The sequence below is a fragment of the Tyto alba genome, unplaced genomic scaffold (genome assembly GCF_018691265.1).
Source record: "Tyto alba isolate M040663 unplaced genomic scaffold, T.alba_DEE_v4.0 Super-Scaffold_3, whole genome shotgun sequence".
Taxonomy (NCBI): Eukaryota; Metazoa; Chordata; class Aves; order Strigiformes; family Tytonidae; genus Tyto; species Tyto alba.
In genome coordinates, this window is record NW_024881304.1 from 6,522,637 (window position 1) to 6,544,429 (window position 21,793).

Consider the following 21,793-nt stretch of genomic DNA (forward strand, 5'->3'; position numbering starts at 1 on the left):
CTCCGGTGTGAATCCATCCCGCTGTTAACTCATGTGTCTTTTGGGGGAGCTACATGGGGGCTGCACAAGCAGCGCCCAGCCTGGCCGCAGTGTTGGCACAGGGGCCCCCCTGCTCCCCAGCCTACCCACCCTGAACTGCAGCCCACCAGGCACAGCGGCACGGGGGGCTCTTGCAGACCCCTAGGAGCTGGGACCTGCGTAGAGGCACCGTACTCCCTGCCCTTCCATAACCCATCCTAAAGTCAAATTTACTCTATTTTCCTCCCCGACGTAGCTCTTTCTTCCCAGCACGTGCCCCAGGCTCCCTGCCTCTCCAACAGGACACTGCCAAGGATGCTGCCCCCGCTGCGGTGAACTGAACGCTAATGAGGACGTAAACCCCCGTTATTCCTAAACCTATTACAAGCTTCACTGAATTAGGCTGCGGTATTAGCTGATTGAGATCAAACCAACAGCTAAATTGCGAGGCTGATGCGCTAATGAACTATCCCGATGCAAGGTCCCCAAACTGAGTTTTCATTGGAAAAAAACAGGGTTTTTTCACGGATGCTGGAAGAAAAACCTGCAACTTTCTCTCCAGCGTTGATGGTGGGGGCAGCTGAGGTTTGTTTCGGGGCCAGGTAAATCCCTGCCACGCGTGTGGGTGCCCGTGGGCGGCGGAGCCGAGCGGCTGGGGCTGTGACGCCGCTGCGGGTGCCCGGAGGAGCCCCGGCTCCGCGCCACGGAACAAGGGGCAGCCCCTGCCCCCGCGCGCAGGAGGGGAACCCCCCCAGCCCGGCGGACGCCAGGCTCAGCGCTCCGCGCAGACGGGCGCGGGCGGGGAGCCCTCGGGGACCAGCAGTGCCCCCGGCCAAACCGCTGCCGGTAGCAGGACCGTGCTGGCTGCCCGGTGCGGGTGGGTGGGTGCAAGCGGAGGTGCGCGCTGAGGGCCGGCGCCCCCGGGCGAGCACCCCCGAGGCACCAGGCGGGACGCGGGTGGGGTGCAGCCCCTCAGCACAGCCCGACCCGGGGGGGGAGACGCGTCCCCTCCCTCGGCGCTGAGGCCGCTGCCCGCCCTCAAGATGGCGGGCGGGGGCGGGGCGGGGCGGGGCGGCGGGAGCCATGTTGGGGCTGAGGGAGGAGCCGCCGCCACCGCCACCCCCGGCACCAGCGGCGGCGGCGGCGGTGGCGTAGGGAGGAGGAGGGGGGGGGCGGCCATCGTCGCCTCTAGGAGGGGGCGGCGCCGAGCCCAGCCGCCGTGCGCCCGGGCCGGGCGGCGGCCGCCGAGGCACCATGGCGGTGGAGGAGCCGGTGGCTGCCCCGAGCCGCCGCTGCCACCACCGCCGCCACCGGGGGCCGCCTCCGCTGCTGCAGCTGCTGCTGCTGCTGCTGCTGCTGCTACCACCGCCTTTGTTCCCCCCCGGGCTGGGGGCCGCCGCGCCGCCGCCGCCGCCGCCGCCGCCGGGCTGGGGGCCGCCGGCCCGCGGGGGCTGCCCGGCCGCCGTGCCGTGCTGGGCGGCGGCGCTGCCCCCGGGGCCGCCCGCGGCGCCTCGCCGCCGGTCCCCGCCGCGCTGCCCGCCCCGCGCCGCCCCGCCGCGCCCGCTCCCCTTCCCGTCCCTATCCCCGGGGCGGCGGGGGCGGCGCGGGGCCCCCAACCGCCACCCGCTGTTCCCCCAGTACAACTACCAGGCGGAGGTGGCGGAGAACCAGCCGGCGGGGACGGCGGTGGTGGCGGTGGCGGCCCAGGACCCTGACGGGGGCGAGGCGGGGCGGCTGGTGTACTCCATGGACGCCCTGATGAACAGCCGCTCCCGGGAGCTCTTCAGCATCGACCCGCGGGCCGGTCTCATCACCACCACGCAGGCCCTGGACCGCGAGAGCATGGAGCTGCACTACTTCCGCGTGACGGCCGCCGACCACGGGGCGCCCCGGCTCTCCGCCACCACCATGGTGGCCATCGCCGTCGCCGACCGGAACGACCACGACCCCGTCTTTGAGCAGGGAGAGTACCGGGAGACCATCCGGGAGAACGTGGAGGAGGGGTACCCCATCCTGCAGCTGCGGGCCACCGACATCGACTCCCCGCCCAACGCCAACATACGCTACCGCTTCGTCAACGAGCGGGCCGCCCACGCCGTCTTTGAGATTGACCCCCGCTCCGGACTCATCACTACCAGTGGGCCGGTGGACAGGGAGAAGATGGAGAGGTACTCCTTGGTGGTGGAAGCCAACGACCAGGGGAGGGAGCCGGGGCCCCGCTCCGCCACGGTCAAGGTCTACATCACGGTCCTTGACGAGAACGACAACACCCCCCAGTTCAGCGAGAAGCGCTACATTGTCCAGGTGAGGGAGGACATACGGCCCCACACCGAGATCCTGCGCGTCACCGCCACAGACCTGGACAAGGACAACAACGCGCTGGTCCACTACAACATCATTAGCGGGAACAGCCGGGGCCAGTTCTCCATCGACAGCATCACTGGGGAGATACAGGTGGTGGCCCCGCTGGATTTTGAGGTGGAACGGGAATACGCCCTGAGGATCCGGGCTCAGGACGCAGGGCGCCCTCCCCTCTCTAACAACACTGGCATGGCCAGCATCCAGGTGGTGGACATCAATGACCACGCCCCCATTTTTGTCAGCACCCCTTTCCAAATCTCTGTCCTGGAGAACGCTCCCCTCGGCCACTCCGTCATCCATATCCAGGCTGTGGACGCAGACTACGGTGAGAACTCACGCCTGGAGTACAAACTAACGGGGGTCTCGGCCGACACACCTTTCGTGGTGAACAGTGCCACGGGGTGGATCACGGTCAGCGGGCCGTTGGACCGGGAGTCGGTTGAGCACTATTTTTTTGGGGTAGAGGCTCGGGACCATGGCTCTCCATCTTTATCGGCCTCCGCCAGTGTCACCATCACTGTCATGGATGTCAACGACAACCGTCCTGAGTTCACCCAGAAGGAGTACTTCATCCGCCTGAATGAGGACGCAGCTGTGGGGACCAGCGTCCTCAGCGTCACAGCAATCGACCGGGATGTAAACAGTGCCATCACCTACCAGATCACGGGAGGCAACACACGGAACCGCTTCTCCATCAGCACGCAAGGTGGGATGGGGCTCATCACTCTGTCTCTGCCGCTTGACTACAAGCAGGAGAGGCGCTACGTGCTCACCGTGACGGCCTCCGACCGCACCCTGCGTGACAACTGCCACGTTCACATCAACATCACTGATGCCAATACGCACCGACCCGTGTTTCAGAGTGCCCACTACTCTGTGAGCATCAATGAAGACCGTCCTGTGGGCAGCACCGTGGTGGTGATCAGTGCCACAGACGATGACGTGGGGGAAAACGCCCGCATCACATACTACCTAGAAGACAATGTCCCTCAGTTTCGCATCGATCCAGACTCCGGGGCCATCACTCTCCAGGCAGAGCTGGACTATGAGGACCAGGTCACGTACACATTGGCAATCACTGCCAAGGACAACGGGATCCCCCAGAAAGCAGACACCACCTATGTTGAAATCATGGTGAATGATGTTAATGACAACGCCCCCCAGTTCGTCAGCCCTCATTACCAGGGCATGATCTCTGAGGATGCACCTCCCTTCACCAGTGTGCTCCAGATCTCTGCCACCGACCGGGATGCCCACACCAACGGGCGAGTGCAATACACCTTCCAGAACGGGGAGGATGGGGATGGAGACTTCACCATAGAGCCCACCTCGGGGATCATTCGCACTGTCCGCAGGCTGGACCGCGAGAACGTTCCCGTCTACGAGCTGACTGCGTACGCGGTGGACAGGGGCATCCCTCCCCAGCGAACTCCTGTCCATATCCAGGTTACCATTCAGGATGTGAATGACAACGCCCCTGTCTTTCCCGCTGAAGAGTTTGAGGTCTTGGTAAAGGAGAACAGCATTGTAGGCTCTGTTGTGGCCCAAATCACAGCTGTTGACCCAGATGAGGGACCCAATGCCCAGATCATGTACCAAATTGTGGAAGGCAACATTCCTGAGATATTCCAGATGGACATCTTTTCTGGGGAGCTCACAGCCTTGATAGACCTGGATTATGAGACAAAACCTGAATACGTGATTGTAGTGCAGGCCACCTCTGCCCCTCTGGTCAGCAGAGCCACAGTCCACATCAAACTCATTGACCAGAATGACAACAGCCCTGTTCTCAAGAACTTCCAGATCCTATTCAATAACTACGTGTCCAATAAGTCCAACACCTTCCCTTCGGGGGTCATAGGGAAGGTCCCAGCTTATGACCCAGATGTGTCCGACCGCCTCTTCTACACCTTTGAGCGGGGAAATGAACTGCACTTGTTGATTGTAAATCAATCGAGCGGGGAGCTGAGGCTGAGCCGTAAGCTGGACAACAACCGTCCGCTCGTGGCCTCCATGCTGGTGACTGTCACAGGTAGGATGTGAAAATCATTAAATCATTAAACCTTTAGTGCAGTACTTTCAGGGGGCTCTGCGTGGTCCCCCTTGTGGGACAGGCTGGGGACTAGCAACAAGATTTGGATTGGGAGTCCCTTCCAGTCAGGGCATAATACTAGAGGGGCTGGGAAGGGTGACAGTGGGGAGCATGCTGCAGGGGAGCGGTCTGTAAGGGGGCCAAGGCTGGAGGTGGTCTGCAAGAACAAAGCATCGTTACTCGGCTGTGAGGATCGCTTGTAGCTGCTAGCGAGACACCTTTGGAGGTGCTGTCACCAGCGGGGCTGTGATGTGCGCCGTGGGGCGCTGGCCAGGCTAGCAGACAGTTTCTGGGGTGGCCAAGCTGCCCGCCCAGGGTCTGGCACGCCGCTTTGCTCCCAAGCCGGGGTGGCTCTTCTCCCTGCCGGGACCGAGCGCTTCCCCGGCTGTGCTCGGGAGGGAGGGATTGAACTCGGTGTCGGGGGAGCCCTCTTAAAATTACGCATCTGCTGGTAGCAAACGGTTCGGTCTGGATTCTGTCTGCGGCACCTACCGACACCTGCGCTTTGTGGTGCGGCTTCTAAAACCTGGTACCACCTTTCTGCAGCCAACTTAGCGTTGGGGGGGACAGCTGTGACCAACCTCGGAGCACGGTGCTTAAAACTCTTGCATCGTGTATGTTGCCGGAGTATCCAAATGCAGATGTAGCTGCTGGGGTGGCTTTGGGGAGTGTTGGGGTTCCCTCCGGCCCAGCTGAGGGCAGGGCAAAGATGGACCTAGAGGCTTGTCTGTAAGCAAGCGAGGTTTGGACCTGGAGCTCCCCACTGCCTGAGCTTTGCCTTCACCGTCAGCCTTTCTTTGCTCGCGGATGCGTGATCTGAAATGGAGGCATCTGTCCATCGCTGAACCGAGGAGCAGCTCTGGGGAGGGAGGGCAAGAGCCCTCTTTGGAGGGGCCAAGTGCCGAATTACCGAGAGTGCCTGGGGAGCCGTACGTTATATTGTGATGCTCCCCTGACCCTTGGCTACCAGCTGCCCTCCCTTTTTACCTCTCTCTATCCAGTTTATTCAGCGAGGGGAGGATTTCCTTCAGAAGATGGAGTGAGGGCTTTAAGAGGAGACCTGTTCAAGGCAATCCTGCATGGCCAGCACCAGCCCTTCAGTGGATTGGGGCTCTTTTTGGGGTTAATTGTAACCCCAGGGCTGGCTGAGAGCTGGTGCAGGGCACACGCTTGCCCATTGCTGGAGATGGGGGATGGTTTTGACCTTTCCAGCTTCTGCCAGAGTGTGTTTATGCAAGCCCTGCCTCCTTGCACACTTAACCCTGCACAAAGGCAGGAGACAATCACGTCCTGAAGTCCTGTGTTGAGCCGCCTCGCGGTGAGGGGGCCCTTGCAATTAGAGTGTCGTCATCTTCCAGTGGGAAGGGGGACTAGGAGAGGTGCGCTCACGAAGGAGGGGAGAAGATGGAAGGGGAAGAGCCGTAACCGGGGAGGGAGGCGAGACGCTGGAAAACAGGCCTTTTGTTGGCTTTGATATTGGCGGTGGAGGTCTGGTTTGGCTTTTCCGTCTTTATTGTTCAAAGCCCGCCGCCCAGCTGGCAGCTCCATCGGCCCCATGCTGTCGCTGTGTGCAGGGGGAGGGTGGGTTTGCAGAGCTGGTGGTCAGGACGTTCAGACCCGGCTGCATTGTTTGCCAGGGCGCAGCGCTGTGCCCGAGCACCCTCCTCCTGCAGAAAGGCAACAATAGCACCTAGGTGGGTGCCCCGAGGGTCAGCATCCAAGGAGGGAGAGGCTTGCCTGACTGCCTGTGAGCTTTATGGTCCCTTTGAGGGAGGCTGGATCCCCCTAAAACACATGGCAAGGGGCCCTTCTGCCTGCCTGTGAGCTGTGTGTGTTCTCAGCTCAGCCCCTTGTAGGAGGCAGGGAAGACTTGGGCCATCACAAACCAGTGCCTTTCCCAGGGGGACCGGCAGCCTCAAAACTGACCCCAGCTCCTTGCAAACGTATGGATACCTATGGGTGTCAAAAACTGCTCTTGGGTGCTGAGGGTGCAGGACAGTGGGGTGATGGGGCTGTGTCCGTGGCCAGCAGCACAGAGTGAAATCGGGGCGTTGTAGGAGACTGATGCATTAACTTTAAACTGTTCCAGGCTGGTTTCACTGGGCCAGGCTGGTGGTAAGGGTGGAGGCTCAGCCGCACTCGGCTGTGGCTGCTGTGTTGCCCCCATTCCCCTCGAGCTCTCTGTGCACAGCTGCCTTTGGCCTGCAGCCCAGGAACTTACCCTGGTGAGTGGACCTATTTGTCTGAGGTATCTCACCTAAAATCCCAGCCTGGCAGGGAAACCTCACCCACCCACCCACCCCCTCCAGTGCACATTTGCCCTGACTCCTGTCTGAACCATCTTTTCAAGCTGGGTCACCAGGGCTGCCCTGGACTTTCACAACTTGCATGCTTCTCCTCTCCTGAGGAGCCCACTCTCAGGAGCTTCCTCCCCTGTTAGGTCCATCACAGCTGGAGGTGCTGACCACAAAGTTAGGATGGGAGACTTTACGGATTTCTGTTCCTGGTTAGGGAACGGTTTTGGAGTGTTCTTGGTTATTATATTTTAGTCCCTGTCTTTAGAGCTACTAGGAAAGTGACACTGATACTATGTGCTGGGTGAGGGGAGTCTGATTTACTTCTGAGATCTCGTAACCTGTCAAGTATCATCAGAATCTTGAGAGGTCTGCCAAAGCCCTTCAGAAGTGGTGAGGAACGTTCACCTTACCCATACCTGTCTCCTCCCTTCCTGGCTTCTCTGTCTGGAGGTGTTTCACTGCTCTTCAGCTGCAAATGTGAAAGCTACCTGCCTGTCCCCAGAACAGCCTGGCCATCCCTGGGGTGGCTGCTCGGGGTGTTGCAGGCAGAGCAGTGGTTTTTGCTCTCTCGGAGGCTGGCTCTGCCACTCAGGAGGAGACGGATGGTGATGCACCGGAGCGTGTTTCTGAGCTCCTGGTCCCCCCATCTGAGGACGGGAGTGTGTCCCCTCCTGTCAGGGAGGCTGTTTGAGCTGAGCTGCCACCTTTCCAATCCTTGGAGCTCCCTGGGAGGCTGAAGGCCGAAATGTTGGCTGTAGGGAAAGGGGAACCTCTGCTAGTGACTCCAAGGCTCTAGGGGTGGGAGCGTCGGCTGGCACCAATGCCTCACACTGCACAGCGGGCTGGGGTGCTGCCTGGGGATCCAGAGAGCCTCTGGCAGCACGGGGGACCGGAGAGATGGGCTGTCACCCTGGCAGACCCAGGAGACTGTTGGACAGCAGTTGTCAGCCCTGCTCCCGCCAAGAGGTTTCCAGCACAGGACTGTAGCTCCATTCCCAGGCTGACAGCACAGTTTCCCAGGAGAAATCTGCTGCCCATCCCACTCTGGCCAGAGCTCTTCTTTCAGTAGCTTTGTTGCTTTTGAAGCTGGCAATTGTCAGTCTTGGAAGTGCAAACACGATGACCTGGTGCTGCCCAGCAAGGGGGTTAGAGCCCCTCGCAATCCCTTTTCCCTGCTCCTTTCCCTGTAGGTATGTTTCCAGGGCTCCTCACTCTGCTGCATGAATATTCACCAGCACCAGCTCTCCAGCCACAGGATTTAATCAGAAAGGCTGAGCATTCATGATTAAAATGCCTCCCGAGGGGGGGGGGGGGGTCAGTGCCTCCAGCCAGCTTTGGTCTTTCTTTTGGTAGCGTTGTTTTTTTTTTTTTTTTTTTTCCCCTCCTGTTTGCAGCAGGTCATTCTCTTAACCATCTGCTTCCCCTTGCACAGAACCAAGGGGGGAGGCAGACCTGGGTGTGATGCTGAGGTGGGACAGCATGTTATAAGGGAGTACTGGGAGGGCTGTGGGGCTGGGGCTGGCTCCTCATTGCTGCAGGGAACCGGGAAAGGGGCACCTGGGCTTTCCTGCCATGGGCTGGGCAATGCCAAAGGCATCAGGCACCCTGCAGCCCACCTCCTGCCCCAGCCACAGCCTCCTTGCTCCTGGGAGGTGTTGCTGGCCTCCAGCCTGCCCCAGGACTGAGCATCACATCAGCCAAGGCCTAATAGCAGCCATAAATCAGGCAGATGTCTGCCTGCCTATTGCTGGGCGCTGAGCAGCCCTCAGGGAGAGCAAGAACTATCCCCTGGGCTTTGAGGCTGCTTCTTAGTGAACCATGAGCCAGAGAGAGGAGGGCAGGAGGCAGCTGGGCTCAAACTGAGCTCATACTTGGCTTGATCAGAGAGGCAAACTGTGGGGAGGGGATAAAGGGAGAGGAGAGGGAGCGGGGACACGGCACAGCTTCCTGCTGAGAAGGGAGCTGGTGTCAAAGTGGTGGCATCCTGAGGTGCTGCTTCACCAGGTGGTCCCTCAGGGAGGGATGCCAGGCTGCTGGTGGCTTGGGGAGCATCTTCTGCCAAGTGTGGCTGGGATAGGCTTGTGGCTTTCCCCTTCCTCCTGCCTCCCTGGGCCTGGGTGATCTCAGCAGGCCATGAGCCTCTTGCAGAGAGAAGGTGCCTTGGGGGACGCAGGTGATGATGCCAGTTCCTTGTGCTGAGCCCAGGCAGGTCTAAATCCCCTGGCACATCCAGCTAGGATGCTGGACAGAGCTGTTTGGTAACTGCTGCTCGTGCTGCCCTCCATGTTAGAGCCAGCAGTGTGTCACACAGAGCGGGGGTTTCTCACCTTGCTTCCATACGGGGAAAGAGCAGTTTGATTTCAGAGAGAAGCAACCCCCCCTCTTCCTCCAGGAGATTAGCTCCTTGGTGACTGTACTGGCACTGCTGCTCCCCAGTCCGGTGCGAGCCTTATCTCCAGAGCGCCAGCCCCGGTGTGCAGGCTGGTGTTTGCATGGGAATTTGCAGGGTCGCCAGAAAGCTTTCACCTTCTGAAGAGTAGAAGAGAGAAGGAGGGAAAAAAGGGAGACATTTCAATCTTTAAGTCCTACTGCACCACAAACTTCAAACAGTGCTGAGGGAAATCAAAAGGCTTTGCAGCACGGCAGCCATGGGAAGAGAGAAACGGTAAAGGCAGCTCTGTACTTGAGGCTTGGAGTTGGGGCACAGACCGGGGGCAGGGGGCTGGCATTTACAGCCCTGGTTCTCATCGGGTCTGGGGCTGAGGGGGGTGCCAGGAAGCCTGCTGCCCCTTGTGCCACCTTGCAAGGTGATGAAGCAGTGCTGAGCAGGGTCTGCCAGGCTTGTTTCACGTGTGGCCTCGACACAGGCTGGCCAGGGCTGCCTGACGGCAGCGATCCGGTCTGTTAGTCTGTCCTGCATGTCCTGGCAGTGGTGCTCATTTTGAGCAGCTGCCCGGGTCACATCTGTGTGCGGGAGATGTGCCCCGCAGTTACGTCCCTCTTGAGTGGAAGGGCGAGTGGGGGGGGGTGCGGCGGCACGGAGCTGTGCTGCGCCTTCACACGGCTGAGAACAGGATCACCTTGGAGGCTGTGGGTCCCCTCCCTGCTCCGAACAGCACAGGGTGGCATCGTACCCAGGCCGAGAGAGGGGCAGAGATTACAGTGTGTGTGTGTGTGTGAGTAAATGGGCAGCTCTCCTGTGTTCACACCAGTAACGCACTGTGGACCCTCCGGGGCCACCGCAGGCTGGACCGGACCACGACGTCTTTGGTGCAGGGTCCCTCTAACAGGGTGGCCACGCCAGCGTGCTTGGTTATAACCCACACAGCTGCCCCTGGGGCTGTGAACAGCCAGAGCTGCTGAGGGCTTGTCCTGCAGCTTTCTGGCTGCGAGGCGAAGGGGCAGAGCGTGAGCAGCCCAGCCCCAGGCGCCTGGTTTGCCCATGCTAGAGTGTGCTGGGGCTCGGTGAGGGCTGGGGTGAGGCAGAGTGGGGGCTGCCCTCGGTGGTGCAGGGTGCATCTTTGCTTTAGCTGCTCTTCCTCTGAAGCAAGGTCCACCCTCCTGCCTGCCTTTTCACAAGCCCGTCTCCCATGTCAGCGTTTAAATGGGGGCCCAGAGTGTTGAACCTGGCATGGATGACCGGGAGAGGATGCATGAGGCGCAGCTGATTTACCTGCCAGGGGTCAGCGTGGCAGACTGGGAAAGGGAAGCATCCCAGAAAACTCCTTCCCCATCGTTTGGGTGGCCTTGCCTGCAGGGAGGCACAGGCAGTCGAACCCAATGTCCCCAGGGGAAGGGGGTGGATTGCGTTTGACACCCATTAGTCACACGTAGGGGATGTTACAGCAAGGCTTGGTACCCAGGGATAGTCCTGGGAGTCACTGTTGAGATGTGCTGATGTAAATGTTGTCTTGGTATGATGATGGAGAGCCAGGTTTCCAAGGAAACATGGGGGTTTGGGGCTCTTGGGTGGATAGGGGGGGTGGGAGGTGGGAACAGCAGGCAACAGCCATGTGCTGCCAAAGCCCATGGGGCACCAGCGTTGGGGTGCTGGCAATGGGCTGCAAGGCGGACCGACCCATTTCACCAGGAGCAGTGAGGCTCTTGATGAGCCTCATCGAGCATTTCTGGGGCCACAGAGGTTGGCATGGTCCTTGCTTCACCATGCTGAAGGCTGGCTCTACCTGCCGGAGCCTGCACTGGGGGCAGAGGCACAGAAGGAGAGGGACTGGGAGAGAGGAGGTGTCCTCGAGCAGCAGATGGGCTTCTCCCCGCTGGGTGCCCCCCTAAAGGTACCTGGGGTGGTCTGAGCAAGGGGGACATTGGCAGGCTGCTTTGTGGCATATCTCCTGGCAAAGCCACTTACTGGGGTCATGTGGAAAGGAGAGTTAATGACTGAAAAACAAAATCACTGCCCAAACTTCCGCCTGGGCAGAGTGACAGCCCCAGCAAAGGGCCAGGCAGCTTGCATTTGAGCAATATAAAGTGGCCAGGACAGGGAACGTGCTGGGGCAGTTGTGCTCTGGAAGGGACCCGTGGGAGTTTTATCTGGGCAAGGAATGGGGCTTGCTGCCTGTCAGGACCCCAGCTTGGGTAATTGCAGTCTCTGTCTTGCAGGGAGGGGTGCTGTGTGCCTGCATGTGCTTGTAGCAGGGCTTCCTGGAGGAATTAGGAACATGATCACATCTGTCTGTCTGTCCAGTTCCCATCTTGGCCAGTATTTCCTGATTTGCAGCAGTGTATGACCCTCCAAAGTAGCGGGATCTGTTGGATTTCTGGGGGCTGAGTAGGTAGGGTGAATCAGGGGGCCCCAAATCGCATAGCTGCTGGGGTGGGTGCTGTGGTGGGAGCTGCACCATTGCCTGTCCCGGCTGGTGCTGGGCTGCCTGCACCCCGAGCTGCTGACACGTGAGTGAGCTTGACGTGGGGGTGAGATCCTGCTAACAGCCGAGGTCCTGGGAGAGAGCAGGCGAGCACGCTCCTGTGTTCGCGCCTGGGAGATTGCTCGCGTGGTGCAGGGTCCCAAGGGCAGGGAGTTTGCTTCCAAGGAAAATAAAGATTAAAGAGAATTAAACAAACCAGAGATGGGCTGAGGGGAGAAGAGACGCGGAGCAGATGGTGAGAAGGGGGGGAAGCAGGGAGATCGGCACAAAAGGCTTGGAGACCCTGGAGGAGAGAGGAAGGAAACGGCAGGAGGAGAGCGCAGGGAAAGGCAGTGTGGAGGAGGCAGACAGGGCGCAGCGGGGAAGCAAAACACCCCGAGCCCTGGCATCGGCTCCTGTGTTTGCCCAGCCTCCTGCTGAGACTTCCTTCTGCCCGAATTTTACCAGCATCTTTGTTCCTGAGAGCTCAGTTTGCTGCTGAGATCCAGGACAGGGAGGAAACGTGAGAGTTATCTCAGTGGAGAGCCTAAGGGGAGGGAGAAGGTGTAGCTGCACCCGATTGTTCCCCCTCCAGCCCAGGTGGCACCCTGCTAGCTCCCGAGGCTGTGGCTTTAAGCATCCTTAGCCAAGGGCCTGGGCCTTTTGGGGGCTGCACTGGGGTGCAGAACTCTGTCCCAGGGCTGGAGGGAGGAGACCTTCCAAGCAGCAGGCGAAGACCTGCCGTGTGTCCCTGTTCCCTCCCACAGACGGTATCCACAGTGTGACAGCCCAGTGCGTCTTGCGAGTGATCATCATCACGGAGGACATGTTGGCCAACAGCATCACGGTGCGGCTGGAGAACATGTGGCAGGAGCGTTTCCTCTCCCCGCTGCTGTCCACCTTCCTGGAAGGGGTGGCCACCGTGCTCGCGACGCCCAAGGAGGACATCTTCATCTTCAACATCCAGAACGACACGGACGTGGGCGGCACGGTGCTCAATGTCAGCTTCTCGGCGCTGGCACCACGGGGCGGGCGCTACTTCAGCTCGGAGGAGCTGCAGGAGCAGCTGTACATGAAGCGCATGGCGCTGACGGGTGCCTCCATGCTGGAAGTCCTGCCCTTCGACGACAACGTCTGCCTGCGGGAGCCCTGCCAGAACTACATGAAGTGCATCTCCGTCCTCAAGTTCGACAGCTCAGCCCCCTTCATCGCCTCCCCCTCGACCCTCTTTCGGCCCATCCACCCCATCACTGGCCTGCGGTGCCGCTGCCCACAGGGTTTCACTGGGGACTACTGCGAAACAGAGATCAACCTCTGCTACTCCAACCCTTGCCTGAATGGCGGGATTTGCACCCGCAAGGAGGGGGGATACACGTGTGTTTGCCGCCAGCACTTCAGCGGTGAGTGCCTGGGGCTGGGGGCCGGGTGAGCGGGTCCCTTGATGTTGCTGTCACCATGGCAGAGTGCTCCTCCCAACAGGGCAGCGGGTGTCAGAGCCCCTCTTTGCCCACAGAGGTCCGGCTCTGCTCCTGGCTCTCCGTGTTTCCATGGTGCTGGAAGTGCAGGGCTGAGGTTGCCATAGAAATCTGTCTTGTAGGGAGGTGACATGGAGGGCTCTTGGGGACCTTGGCCACTGCCTCCCAGCCTTTTTCACAGAGCAGGAGGACCAAGCTGGACCGTGCCAGGCTGGGGCACAGGAGGCTCCTCAGCCCTCCCCCATGCCAGTGGGGTGATGGGCTCTGGGACCATTGACGGTGCTGGTTTCAGCCTGTGCCAGTCTTCAGCTGGTCTGGCAGAAAAGTGGAGCCGACGGTGGCCCCATATGCAGTGGGTGAGCTGCTGCCCACCCAAAACAGAAGGGGAGGCTGGGCCTAGCTTCTCCACCAGGCAGGATCCAATCCAGGCAGGTTTGGTCCTAGTCATGGGGAGAATCCCTGGGCTGGCCAGTGTCTTGTTGCCACAAGTCCCCAACAGGCTGTAGAGATCCATGCCTGGGCACTGGCAACCTGGGGGTGAGGGAGGGTGGCCTGTGGCTTCTGGGGAGGGAGCCCCTGCCTTGCCCTCCCTGCCAGGAGGGAGCGTGGCAGCAGATGGCTGCCTTGGAGCCGCTCTCCTGTCGGTGGCTCCTGGTGAGATAAGCAGAGTCAGTGGTAATTAACCCCCAGCATTTGAAGCATGAACAGCCATTAGCAGATGGGTTAATGAGCTCATTTCCCTGTCACTTCATGCTGTCTCTTCATCCTCCTTGCGTGCCATGGAGCAAGTAATGGGAGCAGGGCCTGGGGTGTAGGACTGCAGCTGAGCAGTTCCCTGTGTGCTGTGGGGACAGCATGAGAAAAGGGGCTGGCCAGACTCCCTGTGCTGCACCGCTGAGCTTGCTTGGGGCATCCCTGTTACTGATGCCAGCAGGGTGCAAGGGTGTTTGGTGTCCCTCATCTGGCTGTTTTCCACTTGGCTTTTGCTCCTATGTCAGACCTGCATGCAGAGTTAGGAGGCTCCTGGTGCTGTGGGTGAGACTTTCACAGCTATTGGTGGGGGAACTCAGTGGTGTTGGGCTGTCCCTGCACCCCAGAGCCAGGGATGTGATGCCTGTCCCAGGCCTGTGCAGTGGCCGTGTCCAAGGAGGCACTCTCAGCATCGCTGGGACTTCTCTGGCTTGTCCTTGCCTCTTCATCCTTAGGACTGTGCAGCCCAGCTGTGGCCAGTCCCCCTCCCGTCACATTCCCATGCCTTCCTGGGTCTAAACTTGCCCCTTTGGCCGAAGCTGGCATCCCCTCCAGCCCAGTGGCTTGAGCTGCAGGGCTGGTGGTGGTAGCTAGCTTGCTGGCTACTGTGGGGAACACCTGGCTGACACCTGGGATGTCACATCCTTTGCCTGCCCCAGCCACCCCACAAACTCCTGGCCCTTGGCTGCCTTGCCCCAAACCGGGGCTGGAGGTCTGCACTCCCGGGCCAAGGAGTGGATGGGTGGCTGCTGCGTGCGTGCCCCCTCCGCCAGCCAGGACGTGTCCCAAGCCTCTCGTCTTGTTCCCCCCCCCCCCCAGGTGAGAACTGCGAGGTGGACAGCCGCTCCGGGCGCTGCGTGCCCGGCGTGTGCCGCAACGGCGGCACCTGCACCAGCGGCGCTGACGGGGGCTTCCGCTGCCAGTGCCCGGCGGGCGGCTTCGAGACGCCCTTCTGCGAGGTGTCCACGCGCTCCTTCCCTCCGCGGTCCTTCGTCATGTTCCGGGGCCTGCGCCAGCGCTTCCATCTCACCCTCGCCCTCTCGTGAGTCCTCTCCTTCCTCTGCTGGACACCAGCACCCGCTGGTTCCCCTGGCCCTGCTCTGGTGGCTCTTGTGCACCCTGGGCCTGTCCAGGGACTCAGTGCTGCTCTCCAGACCCCTGCCTCGCCAGCTTTGCCTCGCCACGGGGCTTCCCTGGTGCCTTTAGCTCTGAATCTGCACTAGCATGTCTCCCCCGGCATCAGCTCATCCCTTCCTTCAGTGTCTCTGCCCTTCCCTGCTGCCAGCTCTCTGCCTCTGTGCCAGGTCCCCATGCTCCCAAACCATCTGCTGGATCAAGCTCCCAGCCCCTTCCCAGCTGGGCTTGCACCCAGGGCCAGGCCCGGGTCTTGCCCTGTCCCCGCGCTGGGACACTGGCGCGTGCCACCGGAGAGCAGGGATGTCCGCATGCTCCTTGCGCACACCCTGCCCTCCCGCTTCCTCCCTTGCCCCAGGTTCAGCACCGTGGAGCCCAGCGGCCTCCTGCTCTACAACGGGCGCCTGAACGAGAGGCACGACTTCCTGGCGGTGGAGATCATCCAGGGGCAGGTCCAGCTGAAATACTCCACAGGTAGGCTCAGCCCTGCCTGTTGTAGGATTTGTGCTGTGTAAGAAGGCCGGGTGCTGCTCTGGATGGAGCCCATGCTAAGGGAGACAGGGTTGAGAGAGGTGTTGGTGAGCATCAGTGGATGGCACAGGGGACGGGTGTGTGTCTCAGGACCCTCCCTAAGTTTAGGAGTGCAAGTGCAGCATAGGGGTTGTGAGGACAAACCAGAACAAACCCTTTAGGGGTCTCCAGTGCTGTTCTGCCCTGTTATATCACTACAAGCTTCACCTCCTGCCTTGTCATGAGCCAGTCTGGAGAGGAGGACTCTCCTGGAAGGTTGTTTGCTATCCTGTTGGTCTCATCCCTGCTGCTTTGTGCCGTAGCTGTGCCTCTCCTGCACCCATCCTGCCTGCCCCGAGGGGCGTCAGGATCATCTGCCTGGAACATTGGGCCCTTGCGTTAACAACTGTGGCTTCCCTCCCATCCTGGGTCCAGCACTCCTCCCTTCTGCCCTGCACCAGTGCCTGGTGGCCATCCCGCTACTGCTTGATTGTGTTGGTCTCCTCCGGGCAAGGCCCAGCAGCGAGCGGCTGGCAAGGGGCCACCTGCACGGTGCTGGGGACACCCTGGCAGTCACCCTGGGCTGCTCACTGCCAGTCCCAGGGCTGCAATTCCCCCTGCCCTGCTCCTGCTGCAAGGCTGCAGGCAGGCAGAGGCCAGCGTGCTGGGTTTGTCTGCCTGAAGCCCTTCTCCATCCCTGCGCGAGGCCGTCGGCAGGCTTGGTGCCTGCAGGAGGGGTGGGCATGTCCGAGGACTGTCAGCCTTCCCTCAGCGTGCCGTCGTCCCTGTCTCTGCAGGAGAGTCCAGCACGGTGGTGAGCCCCTACCTGCCGGGCGGCGTGAGCGATGGGCAGTGGCACACGCTGCAGCTCCGCTACTACAACAAGGTACGTGTGCCCCTACCACGCGTGTGGGGCTCTCTCCCTGCGAGGCATGAGCGAGCAGCTCTGGCTCTCCTGTTCTCTGGCTCTGCCCCGTGGTGGGGAGGCTGTGGAGAGAAGGTAGAGGTGGTTTTCAGCCCTTGGGGATGGGTGCAGTGGAGCAGACAGCCGGGTGCAGGGTGAGATTGGCACTCAGGACCGCGCCTGGAGGCTGCAGGAACGCGCTCTGTGCAGTGTCCTTGCCCGTGTCCGTCTCTGTCGCTGCTTGCTGGGCTCGGCCAGGGGTGTCCCTCCTGCTTCGCTCACGCTTCGGGCAGCGCAGCGGTGCCTGAGCCATGCTCAGGCCCTTTCCTCACTGTTGCACGAGCCCTTGGGTGCCTGGGTCTGGGGGCACATGTGCTGCTAACGCCTCGCGTTTGGTTTCAGCCCAAGGTCAGCGCCCTGGGGGTGGTGCAGGGCCCCTCCAAGGACAAGGTGGCCATCTTGACAGTGGACGAATGTGACGCCTCAGTGGCCCTGCAGTTCGGCAGCGATATCGGGAACTACTCCTGTGCTGCAGAGGGTGTGCAGACCAGCTCAAAGAAGTGAGTTCCTCGGGGACTCCTGGGCACTGCTCTGGTGGGGAGGGGAGCCAGGGCACTTGGGTCCCCTGCATCTGGGACCTTGGCTGTGTGTGCCTGTCCCTGAGGATATCTGCTTCTCAGCCCCTTGTGCTGCAGAGCCAGCTGGCTGGCCTGAGGTCACTGGGACTCTTAAAGCCCTGGGCTTCTGTCTTTTTAGGTCCCTGGACCTCACAGGTCCCTTGCTCCTCGGAGGTGTCCCCAACCTGCCAGAAAACTTCCCCGTCACTCACCGGGACTTCGTAGGATGCATGAGAGACCTATACATCGACAGCAAACGCATTGACCTGGCCTCCTACATCGCCAACAACGGAACTGCTGCAGGTACCAGTGCCTCTGCTCCTGCCAGCCCCTACCCTGGAAATGGCCTCTTCTACTCACACAGCACCACTGCCAGGCTGTAACAGCATCATGGCAGCACGGCTGGAGCTGAGCAGCTTCCCATCAGAGAATGGGGCCTCCAGATCCCCCTAAATGAGCCAGTCCCCACCCCAGCTAATGTTCTGGGAATGTCCTCTGATCCCAAGCGCAGAACCTGCAGAGCTGGCCTATCTGGGAGATGCTAAGTAGTCAGTCCGTCTGCTCAGTGTCTTCTGGCATAAGGAGCAGCAACAGCCTTGATGCTCATCCCTGAGCAGGCAGGGCCCGTGTGGAGAGGGTGAGCAGCTGGGCTTGCCCCTCTGGCAGCCGGGGAAAGGGCTGGCAGGCAGTGGTGCCTCTCCATGTGGGCTGGGGGGAGTTGGTGAGCCGGCTGGGGCTGATGTGGGTGACTTTGATACCTCCAGGCTGCCATGCCAAGCACACGTTCTGCGACTCCAGCCCCTGCAAGAATGGCGGCACCTGCTCTGTCAGCTGGGGGACCTACTCCTGCCTCTGTCCTGTTGGCTTCGGAGGCAAAGACTGCCGCCACCGTGAGTGAGCGGGCGCTGCTGGGCGTGGGCAGGGTGGGTATGTGCAAGACTGTGCTGGGGTTGCTGTGGAAGCAGAGCAAGGGGTCCACGTGAGATGAACTAGCTCTCTTGTCCCTGAATCTAGTGCTCCCTGGGTAGTGCCCATCGCTTCTCCTCACCTCCGCTTTCCTTTCCAGCCATGCACCATGCCCACTATTTCCAGGGCAACAGTGTCCTGACCTGGGACTTCAAGACAGATGTGAAGATTTCAGTGCCGTGGTACCTGGGGCTGGCGTTTCGGACACGCCAGCCAGACGGGGTGCTTCTGCAGGCCCATGCCGGCCAGTACACCACCCTGCTCTGCCAGGTAGGGCCACGGCCTCAGCCTCAGCACCATGCCTCAGCTTCCACTGCCGTCCACCTCGAGAGAGCAGGAGGACCCTGCCCTCCGTGTCGATTCCAGCCCAAGCAGGGGGTGTTTGCGGGGAGAGGTGTTGAGCAGGGCTCATGCTCAGAGGGAGGGTAGGCTGGAGGGCAGCCGGAGTCAGCAAGGCTGTTGCTCACTGCTGCCATTGCTGGTTCCCTCTCTGCAGCTGGCTGGGGGGCTGCTCTCCTTCATGGTGAGCAGGGGGTCCGGGCGCAGCACCAGCCTCCTCCTGGACCAGCTGCGGCTCAGCGATGGGAGATGGCATGACCTCCAGCTGGAGCTGCGGGATGTCCGCAGTGGGCGAGATTCACGCTACGTCATCACCCTCACACTGGACTTTGGGCTCTATCAGGTAGGCGCTGCTTGAGAGCCCGGCACTGGGACAGGAGCTGTGCAGGATGCTTGGCAGACATGGGCCGGGCTGGGCCTCTGCACCCTCAGAGAGGGCTGGGGCAGGGCTGATGCCAGTTGCCCCTTGTTACTCCCTTCTGCAGGATACAGTCGTTGTTGGGAATGAACTGCATGGCCTGAAGGTGAAACACCTGCACGTGGGGGGAGTCCTGGGCTCTGGCGAGGTGCAGAACGGGCTGAGGGGCTGCATACAGGTGAGTCTGTTGCTCTGAGCTTTCCCTTTCCAGTGAGTTTGTTATGTGGAGGAGTGGAAACACAGGCCTGGCAGCTGCTGCCGGCCGGCATCCATCCTGCTGGTGACTCTCTCTGAGCATTCAAGGCTCTGAGGTGCCACAGAGCAGCCATAAATCAATGCAGCAGGGTTGATGGGAGGGGGGGCTGTCCCTGGGGGTTCGTGGAGGGCCGGAGGACTGGAGCCTCGCGTGTCTGTCCTAGCTTCACTGTGAATTTGTCACCTGCCTTGCAGGGTGTGCGACTGGGTGACAGCATCACCGGGACCGTGCTGCCCAAGCCCAGCCATGCCCTGCGGGTGGAGGCTGGCTGCAGCGTGCCCAGCCCCTGCGACTCCAGTCCCTGCCCAGCCAACAGCGTTTGCAAGGACGAGTGGCAGAGCTACTCCTGCGTCTGCCAGCCAGGTAGGACCAGCAGTGCCCTGCCACCCCTTTGCTCTCCACGCCTGTCTGTCTTTTCTCCCTCTATGGCTCCCTCCTGTCCTGTGACTGCTCTCCTGTCCATCCCTTGGGCGAGTCACAACCCTGTCACACACTTATTAATTTTTCTGGAGGGCAGAATCCCTCCTGAGCCCACTGAATCCACTCCTTGGTGCTCTGGCACCTCTTGGGGAAGGTGTTTGTTTTACACAGTGTTCTCTGTCCATGCCTCAGGGTACTACGGAGGGGACTGTGTGGATGTGTGTCACCTCAACCCCTGCAAGAACAAGTCAGTGTGTCGCCGCAAGCCGGGCTCACCCCTGGGCTATGTATGCGAGTGCGGAGGGAACTTCTTTGGGCAGTACTGCGAGCACAGGTGAGATGCAGGGCCACGGGCTCCATCCCTGGCTTTGTGCTGCCGTCTCATCCCTTCTATATGACCCGGGACTTCTCAGTGCCTCCTGGCTCCTTGGAGCTGCTGAGCAGCTGTGCTGGTGGGAGGAGAAGGCCCCGGGGGATTTGCTTGTTGTAACAGCAAAGGTATTTCTCTCCCTAGGATGGATCAGCAGTGTCCGAAGGGCTGGTGGGGGAACCCCACCTGCGGGCCCTGTAACTGTGATGTGAACAAGGGCTTTGACCCCGACTGCAATAAAACCAACGGGCAGTGCCACTGCAAGGTGAGGGGCAGCTGTGCCCATGGGGATGGGGCCCACAGCTTGCCTGGAGCCCTGCTTGTCCTTGGTGCTGTTCTTTGTCCCCTCCAAAGGCCTGGCATCTGCCCAGGGCCTGCTTTGTGTGCCTGCTTCTGGGCTGGATCCCTGCTCAGCTCTTCTGTGTGGCCCTCCTGCCTCAGCACAGTGACAATGGGGGCAGTGGGGCTACTTGTAAATCAGGAGACCCTGGCCCCGATGGTTCTCCAGGCGCCTGCCTCGGCTGCTGTCCCGATGGGCTGTCTGATGGCTGTCCCCATCTCCCCCCAGGACTTCCACTACCGCCCCAAAGGCAGTGACACCTGCCTGCCTTGCGACTGCTACCCCGTGGGCTCCACCTCGCGCTCCTGCGACAAGGAGACGGGCCGGTGCCACTGCCGGCCCGGGGTCATCGGGCGCCAGTGCAACAGCTGCGACAGCCCCTTTGCCGAGGTGACGCCCAGCGGCTGCGAGGGTGAGTGTGAGAACGGTGGGGAGCTGGTGCTGTGGGGCTTGGCGTCAGTGTCCCGGCCCGTGACCGGCCCCTCGGGGTGCGTGTCTCCACAGTGCTCTATGACGGCTGCCCCAAAAGCCTGAAGGCGGGTGTGTGGTGGCCCCAGACCAAGTTTGGCTTCTCAGCTGTGGTGCTGTGTCCCAAAGGCTCCTTGGGTGAGTGGGGGATGCAGTGGGGAGGGGAGGGGGTGGCCTGGCTGTCCTGCCAGGGGCTGTAGCAGCTCCAGCAATATCACTTTGTTCTCGTGCTGGCACGGTCCCATTTAGCTGGGCTTGAGGGCTGGGAGAAGGAATTTGGAGAAGAAAATGCCACAGCCTGGGGGAGAGCAGAGAGGGCTGGCCACAGGGCTGGGAACAGACTGTGGGGTCTAGGCCCATCACCCAGCCCCAGGGCTGTGCTGTTCCCTCGGCCTCAGTCCCCACCTTCTCCCTGCTACTTTTTGGTTTCAGCGGGCTCGAGGCTGGGGTCAGGCCTGGCACGGCAGCTCGGTGCCCGCAGTGCCTTGCTGGGGCTCCTTTTGCACCATCCTTGTCGTGCACTGTGAGGGGAGCGGGGCACAGTGTGCCGTTAGGTGAGTGTCTCGGATAGGAGTCAACGTCCCGAGCTGGAGGAGGCTGTGCTCGGTGATGGCAAAGGCGTGAGCAGGATGTCTGGGACTGCAGGGCAGCGCAAGCCCCAGGGGACAATACAAACCCTGTCCTTCTCCAGCCGTTCGCCCCAGGAGGAGGCAGGTTCAGCTCCTAACTGTTGTCGCTTCTCTCCCTGGTTCTCTCGCCCTCCGTGCTCAGGCTTGAGGGGTGCAGGTAAGGTTGTTCCCATCCCCTTCCCCCCTGTGCTATAAGGGCTGTGCCATGCGGCTTTCCCTCCCTGCTCCCTGCCTGGCACCCTGCACACCCCTGTGCTTTCCCTGCCGCTTCTGGAGCTGCCGAGTGTCTTCCCAACGCTTTGCCTGGCCTCACCGATCCTACTCGCTCTTCCCTGCTCCCGGCACAAACCCGGCTGCAGCCGCATGCAGCCCCTGCCACCCGCTGCCCTGAGCCCCCAGCGTTGGCTCTGGGCAGGTCTGCGCTCTGCTCCCCGGCTGGGCGGGATGCCGGCTTTCCTGGGCTGGTACCTGCTTGCCTAGGCTGGGAGGGGAAGGAGCTGGTGCTGAGTAATGGGTAGTGAGGCCGGGGAGGAATGGGTGTGGGGTGGAGGAAGGGGGTGGACATGT

General features: G+C 61.1%; 1 protein-coding gene across 1 annotated transcript in view; it reads left to right on the top strand.

Annotated features, from left to right (window-relative positions):
• Positions 1-1,601: 1,601 nt before the first annotated feature.
• The window catches only part of CELSR3 (cadherin EGF LAG seven-pass G-type receptor 3), a 34,114-nt gene continuing 13,922 nt past the window's right edge, over positions 1,602-21,793 (top strand). The window contains exons 1-16 of the mRNA XM_032984301.2: positions 1,602-4,411; positions 12,398-13,030; positions 14,675-14,897; positions 15,348-15,463; positions 16,297-16,385; positions 16,806-16,963; positions 17,160-17,323; positions 17,785-17,910; positions 18,087-18,256; positions 18,483-18,668; positions 18,811-18,921; positions 19,194-19,362; positions 19,612-19,753; positions 19,934-20,054; positions 20,358-20,541; positions 20,634-20,735. Coding sequence (XP_032840192.2) covers positions 1,765-4,411; positions 12,398-13,030; positions 14,675-14,897; positions 15,348-15,463; positions 16,297-16,385; positions 16,806-16,963; positions 17,160-17,323; positions 17,785-17,910; positions 18,087-18,256; positions 18,483-18,668; positions 18,811-18,921; positions 19,194-19,362; positions 19,612-19,753; positions 19,934-20,054; positions 20,358-20,541; positions 20,634-20,735 — 5,341 coding nt within the window. The 5' untranslated portion in view covers positions 1,602-1,764. The remainder of the gene's footprint in view (positions 4,412-12,397; positions 13,031-14,674; positions 14,898-15,347; positions 15,464-16,296; positions 16,386-16,805; positions 16,964-17,159; positions 17,324-17,784; positions 17,911-18,086; positions 18,257-18,482; positions 18,669-18,810; positions 18,922-19,193; positions 19,363-19,611; positions 19,754-19,933; positions 20,055-20,357; positions 20,542-20,633; positions 20,736-21,793) is intronic.